The 7,478-nt window shown below is 26.4% G+C and overlaps 3 protein-coding genes across 3 annotated transcripts; 1 reads left to right on the forward strand and 2 right to left on the reverse strand.

The window, feature by feature from the left end:
• Positions 1–171: 171 nt before the first annotated feature.
• Positions 172–1,247, forward strand: Tsp_01196a (bromodomain and WD repeat-containing protein 2; the record flags this gene model as incomplete). Its single annotated transcript, XM_003376945.1, has 4 exons — positions 172–250; positions 370–402; positions 918–965; positions 1,239–1,247. Coding segments are annotated over 4 exons (169 nt in total), but the record flags the coding sequence as incomplete, so codon positions are not given.
• A 1,838-nt stretch (positions 1,248–3,085) lies between these two features.
• Tsp_01195 (conserved hypothetical protein) lies at positions 3,086–3,520 on the reverse strand. Its single transcript, XM_003376946.1, has 2 exons — positions 3,357–3,520; positions 3,086–3,152 (listed from the first exon to the last, which is right to left on the reverse strand). The coding sequence occupies exons 1-2, from the start codon at positions 3,518–3,520 to the stop codon at positions 3,086–3,088; spliced, it is 231 nt and encodes a 76-aa protein (XP_003376994.1).
• Positions 3,521–7,336: 3,816 nt separating this feature from the next.
• Positions 7,337–7,419, reverse strand: Tsp_01194 (putative biotin synthase; the record flags this gene model as incomplete). Its single annotated transcript, XM_003376947.1, has 1 exon — positions 7,337–7,419. A coding segment is annotated over one exon (83 nt), but the record flags the coding sequence as incomplete, so codon positions are not given.
• Positions 7,420–7,478: the final 59 nt, after the last annotated feature.

Below are 7,478 nucleotides of genomic sequence, written 5' to 3' on the forward strand. Positions count from 1 at the left end.
TTTAAAACCCAAAAAATATCTGAAAAATAATAATTGTTTTGGAAGAAAATTATGATAATTTGTAGCTTTCAGATTTTTTAAGTTTTGCAACAATCTATATTCATCCAACAATTTTATACTAACAAGCAAAAGCTAACTGTTTACTTTGCATGAAAAAAATTTTTTTGGTAGTCAGCTGCTGCAAAATATTATATCACTGTCAAGCGGTTTTATGTTATTGCAATCACGTTGCTTTTTTACTTGGGGGGGGGTGTTAAAAAAAATATTGCAATTTTCTTATTCATACGGAACTTTCTTTATGATAAAAAAAGGGAAATGAACTATTTCAAAAATATATACATCAAAGTTATTTGGATCATTTTATGAAAGTGCCCCTTTGGTTATCAACACGGCAAAATGGGGGTTATATATATAAAAAGAAAGAGAACTTCATGCTATGAAGTATAATTGAAATAAGCACTGCATTAGTAACACATTGAATAAAAAACACCATTATTTTCTCAGAGGGTTATCAGTTTATTTAGCATTTCAGCAAAAGTTTTTTTTTCATTGTTGTGATTCTAGTTTGGAAAAACTTGTAGCCTGTCGATTTTATTTATTGGTAATTTTCATTACACAAAAAATACTTTTAAAAATATTTTACTATATTTTCAACATTCTCTCCTAAATCAAGTGCTGCTAATACTATCTTTATATAAATAATGAAATCCTACCTCATATGTATATGCACTGATTTTGTATGGAAAATTTATTTAGTATACTTTATTTATTAATGAATTTTAAAATTTAAAGCACATTTACAAATTTTAAGGTTCTACAATTAAGCTTAAAGATTAAATAGCTTTTTATGTGTGTTATTTTGCAACATTCTGATTATAGAAATTTCAAAAAAATTTAATGAATTCATATTTCTTTAGCATTTGCTGACAATATTATTGAGATTGCAACAACAGCAAAATGAGAAAGTATTTGACTGTGCAAGAGAAATTAATGAAATATTCAACAGTGGCGCAATTGAAGGAAACCTATTTCAGAATATAACAATTTAAGATTTAAATTTCTAAATTATGTTAAAAAAATAAGTGAAGAGAATTTTAAAAAATTCAGTTTACAATTCATTTTTAATACATTTTTAAAACTGCTTATCAAACTGAACCAGTATTTCTGTATAAAATGTCAAAGAAAGATCAGAGTTATAAAATATTCCCGTATTAAAAATGATATATAAATAAATTAAGAAGGTATGATTATTTAAAAGAGAACAGATCAAACTGCAAGAATTCCTTTCTTACTTAAAGAAAGTACTTTAAGTAACAATGCATAAAATAACAGAGTGAATAAATTAAATCCATCTATAGTGTTTTAGCCAATGACGTCTGTAATTATCATGTGAAGATCTTGTCATATAAAAGTGTCAGAGAAGAACAGTGCAGTTTGTTTATGCGATGGATCAATAATGGAAAGAATAACAATTGCTAATTTTCAAAATATCAATTGCCATCAGATATATCATTTCTCAGATGAAGTGAAGTGAAACAATTCATCAAAAAATTTTTATAACTTAAAAGCCATTGTTAGAACATGATAAGAAATTAAATAAAAGATATTTTACATGAAACAAAATTTAGTCCAATTGAAATTGTAAATTAAATTTTATTATTAGAGGAAATTAATAAATTATTCAAAAACGCAATTATATATCTGAATGTTTGAATTTTGTAGAATCTTTTATCAATGATTTTATGAATTATGGCAGCATCAGTAATAAATTAGAAAGTAAATGTCGAATAATATTGTTATAGAATAATATTTTAGCAGTTAAAGATGTTTCCACAATAAAAGCTTAAAGAATATTCTTAAAAGCATTAAACGACTGAAACAAATGATAAACATGCAAGATGTGAATAAAACTTAATCCACAAAAAATTACAGAATTAGCTTCTTAATAAAACAGTGCCACAACATGCATATTTTTAATGCCAATCAATATTTCATTTTCTGAAATAGATAAATAATGCAACGATACTGGACACGGCTGATGAATGCCGCTTTAAAATATTTAAGTAATGTAATTAAATTTTTCATTGGCACATAACTGATCAGCAAGTTTAAGCAAAGAATTTATTAATTTATGTGAAAAAGAATATACCATGAACATTCTTGGGAAAAGTAATCAATGATTTATATTATTAAAAATTTCGACTTTATTATTTAGTTCACAGTGAAATAAAAAAGCAGATAATTTATATCAAGCAAACGATAAATCATGAATTGATTTTAAAGCATTCATTATTTTTATATGAATAATGCAAAACTATTGTACCATTATGTGGATAGATAGTATATTTTCAAATTTTGGAGAAACTTTTGTTCTTAAAGTGAATGCACATTACTTTTTGCATCTTCATTTATGTAACATTTGTTGTTGTTATGAATAATTAAAAGTAATCTTCATATTTTATGATGTTACAACTTTTCATCCTAATGTAATTTTTTCAGGGATTGATGAATGTTTGAAGTCCGCAAAGATATGAAGATTTATTTTTGAAACGTGAAAGTATTGTTCAATACTTTGGTTAAATACGCTACTAACTCACATATACGATAAAAATAAATCTAAAAAATATGCTATGAAACAGTAATAAAAATTTCATTTTTCAAGCATTTATGTTAATACATTTTCTAAAGTAACAGATGCATTATCGAAAATTTTGCATTTCATCAAAACCTTTTTATTTTAACTTAGCTCAATTTCAAATAAATGCTTTTGAATTTTTATATTTAGCAGTATATATTTAATAACATATAATAACAATCAAATGGACCATTATGATTGTTTTGAATTTTACGGTTGATTGGAGACTGTGCATGAATTCATTTTTATTGATGCCATGGAAATATTTATTTATTCAGTTTGAGGTTAAATTAAAATAATAAAACTTTATTTTATAAAAGACGCCAAATTTTCGAAATATGAATATTCAAATAACTTGCTGTGGAAATTAAAAAATAATATTTTCTAAGGATTTCAACACTTTAGCATTTTATTAATTTTTAATAGTAATATTTAAATAATAATGTGAATTCAAATCAACTGTAAAAGCATTTTATGCAGGTTTGTTCCAAATTCATCCTTCATCCAGAATGATGCACTGTAAGTTTTGATGCAAATGAAATTCAAACTTAAGATATAGAATATTTTGTAAATTTACGTGTTCCTTATATCTGCTGCTAATTATGATAAAAGCAACGTTTGAAATGGATTTATGACTGCAGAAAATAGTTTACAAATTTTTAGTCGCTAACTTGTACTTTTCAGCCAAACTGAAAATCAGCTTTTGTATTCAGCAACTAACGTATCAGGACCAGATAGATGATTGTTGAATTGAAATGAAATAGATGCAAAAATTAAAAGTTGAAAGCAAACGGATATTTCCCAACAGAGTGGATATTGACTTGACATGGTATGATGAAAGTCATCAATTGAAGAAGTTACAGATAGATCAAACAACAATGCCATTCTGACTGTGTGCTGAAATAAAGGTAATTAACAGGGCTGACTATCGATTAACAAGGTACGTTTATTTTCTGAGCAATAAAATATTTATGGTTATCCAGTTGAATGACGTGCGCGCCGTTTCGTTTCCATGCAACGTCAGAACGTTATTCTTACTGAATTACATACAGTAAGTTTATTACTCTTGAACAACAGCCAGCCTGTGAATGATTGGTTGGATATTGGTAAAATGAAAGTGCAAACAATGAGAATATGGCCGGTCACCATCGTCGCAGTGTCAAAACGCAGGCGAGCGTATTTCCGTTGAATCGTCCTCAGCTCTGCACTGCTTCATAGGATGCACCAATCAGATCTGCAACAGTTATTGACTCACCAACTAACTACACTTTGCAAATTGTCCTCTGCATAGCTGGTCTTGTGCTGATGAAATTTTTATGAAACATTTGTGCTTGCATAATAGTTGAACAAAAAATTTTCCAACGACAACGTTTTCACATGCTAATTATGTCCCGCTGTTGCCAAGCGATTCTACGGACAGTTAGCCAACTAACCAACCAAACGGCATGTGGATTTTATGAACCATACCAGATCGAAGCAATTAATGTGATCATGTTAAAAATAAAAATAACAATTTTCTACCAATTTAACATGCTCCGGTCATCAAATATTTAAATCTTTACAAGAAAAATGATAATTGCTCCATCTCAAATTTATCACCTTAAATTCTGCATGTTGAATGTAAACCATCCCCTTGGCTTGCAGGTTTCGCTATGAAAGAAACAGGAAATGTCAAGAAATCTTTTGAATTTACAATAATACTTTTCATCTAATGCAGACAGTTCTGATGAATACATTACAATATTATCCAGTCATAATTGCTTGTAAATTTTTAATCTGCTGTTATTATACTTATATAATGATGTCAAATTTACTGAATCAACGAACGACCATAGCTGATTTTCATTCTTCTATAAATAATTAGTAATAAAAAATTGCAAACATCTGTAATGTTCGCGGTCATGGATTTTTAAAATCCCTATTAAAAAACGTTTATGATCATTCAAATTTAATTAATGATGCTCGATGAATCCTATATTCAAATTTAATAAATAGTGACATTGAAGCATTTTTATATGAGTATTTTAAAAAATATTTTATCATTAAACTGAAAAGGATTCTAAAAATTCTTCAGTTCTGATCAAAAATTATTGATTTTTCATATATTATTAAGATTGTAAATAATAAATGGTGTTCGAAGATTTGTTTCAAATGCAATAACAAATTCTCTTTCATTGTTCATGCTTGTGAACTTTTGTTTATACGTAATAAGTGATGATATGATCACAAAATAACAATTTTTGAACAAAAACAAAAATCTCCATGTTCTAATATTTTTTAAATTTCAGAAAGGATCATTTTAATTATTTACATTTACTAATATGCATTAAACATTAATAAAAACAAAAGTAATCCAATTTTTTCTGCTACATTTATAATATTTTTTGTTTCTGCTTCTCTTAATATTATTCTGATATTTTCTGCATGTAGAAACACTTAATTGTAATCTTTTCGACACTAAAAAGTACAAATTTAAATGTTTACGAACTTTAAGATCAATAATTAAATTTATAATACTACTGTAAACTGACTTAAGTATTTTTGTTTCACAAATTTTAAGTCGGTAATTTTTGTAAAATGCAAAAAAAATATTTATTTATATGTTTACCATTCGCTTTTGTATAAAGTTAAGCCTCTGCTATATTTTATGTTAATTAACAAATTCAAAATCTAGGTGTCATCATTTGCAATGCATTTAAAAAACAAATGAAATAATATATTCTAAAAAGAGTGTATTAAAAAATTTTAATGTTATAACAGAATAACATAAATTATATACAAACGTAGAAAAAATAATAACCAAAATAATTTTAATTTAGTGATTGAATAGAGCAATTCCTTATCAAATAAAAGTTTAATTGAAAAGTTTACATGTTGAGGTGGAAAAGTATTATATTTTTTCTTCTGATACGTGATAATAGTATAAAATGTTTTGTGAAACTTTTCAAAAATCCAACTGGACAGTCAATTTTCCACTGCTATTAATTTCGCAATTGCGCTTTCAAAATATTTACACTTATGTCAATCAAAATATAATTTTATTTTCGATAATAAAACAGATTATTATGTGATTTTGTCAGAAAAATTTCACATCATCATCATATACTTAGGATCAAAGAAAAAATAATTTTTAAAAATAGGATATAAAGTTGAACAAATGTGGTGCAGATATTATCTTTGCCCTTTAGTAAAGTGTAGTCTGATATTTTAATATGCAAGGTAAAAAATCCGTGCAACAGCAAAGAATTTTAAATAGCAAAAAGTCCTGCCAAGGTCATTTTCGAACCAACAAAATTTACTGTCTGAATTGTATATTTTAAAGTTTAGAATAAAAAATCTACATGAAACTACAAGTTCTGTCTTGCATAAATAATAATAAAACCATACTCTTTTAATATAAAAAAAAGGCTAAAAATTAATATCTCAGAATCACGGTGTAAACAAAGAAAGTGTTAAGCAAAAGTCTTGTTCTAAAAATTTATTTGCAAAAAAGAAATAACCCTAAAAGTACTGAAGAATGAGCGCTTATTTTAAGAATATTTTAAATCTGTTAAACAGCACAAATTGCTGGATGCTAAAAAAACGTGAGAACTAAGCAACATAATTTCAAATAAAAATGAATAAGCTTTCCAATAAACCACTACTTTTGTGCGTAACATGAAACAAGACATCATCCTATTATTAGTGGCATAAATTATTTTGTTGTATTATTTGATGCAAGAATAAAAGGAAATTCGGAAATTTGTTGCGCACAAAATTATTAATCAATAAAAAATGAACAACAGAAATAATTAATAATTGAACGAGGACGTTTAATAAAATAAATATGCAATCATGCGTTCATTTGACCAAGTTCAATGTAATAAAAAGTAAAAATAGTGACAAATAATGCAAAAGTACCTCTAGCCAATAAAATGTTTATTTTGAAGAAATATTTTCAAAACTTGGCTAATTTTGGACTTAGCAAACTTTGCAGACTTGTAGAAACTTATTTCAAAACTTTATTTTCTGACAGACAATATCCATTAATTTATCAAATATTTCACCTGACGGAACATCAAATAAATCAATAAAATATCATTTTTAATATATGTCAAAATATCCCTTACCATGAAAAGTAAAAATAAATTACATTAAATATGAATTGAAATTAAACGTAGATCTTAAAATATTTATGTGAAATTGCTCATGTTGAATTAATATTGCAACGTATTTCAAAATTTCTCAAAGGCATAAGTAAAAAATTTTCAAAAAACATTTTAAAAAATATTAGTTCGTTGGTAAATGCAATCAATTTGGATGTCAATTAAAAGTGATTTGCCAACCTTTCATTCAGCTTTAAAATATTATTTTAAAGTGAGAAAAATCTAGATGCGCAACAAAAATGCAAAAATTACCAGTCCACTTCATTAATATATTTGTATAATTTTAAGTATTACATTTCACAAATATTTCATCAAAACTGCGATTCTTAAGTCCGTAATAGTATTCATCATTATACTGATCAAAAATTAACACAGTTCATAGTGACATAAATACAAAATGCTAGTAAAAGTTCAAATTCGAAAACTAACAAAAGTTATATAAAAATGCAAAATTCAACTTAACAAAAAAGTGACATATTTTTTTCAAAAACGTCAACAACTGACAGAAATATGTCACGAAATAGTTTTGAAAAATTAACCCCCCAAGGAAAACAATTTACTCTTCTTCGTTCATTACTTGGTCAAGTGCTTCTTTCAACGCTTGCCCTTCTTCGGCCAAAACGCGAAGAAGACGATTCTCTTCACGAAGATATGCTATTCTCGCGAAACTTTTTATTCTCTTCTAGGGCTGTCTGCAA

Source organism: Trichinella spiralis (genome assembly GCF_000181795.1).
Source record: "Trichinella spiralis strain ISS 195 chromosome Unknown Scfld4, whole genome shotgun sequence".
NCBI classification, from domain to species: Eukaryota; Metazoa; Nematoda; class Enoplea; order Trichinellida; family Trichinellidae; genus Trichinella; species Trichinella spiralis.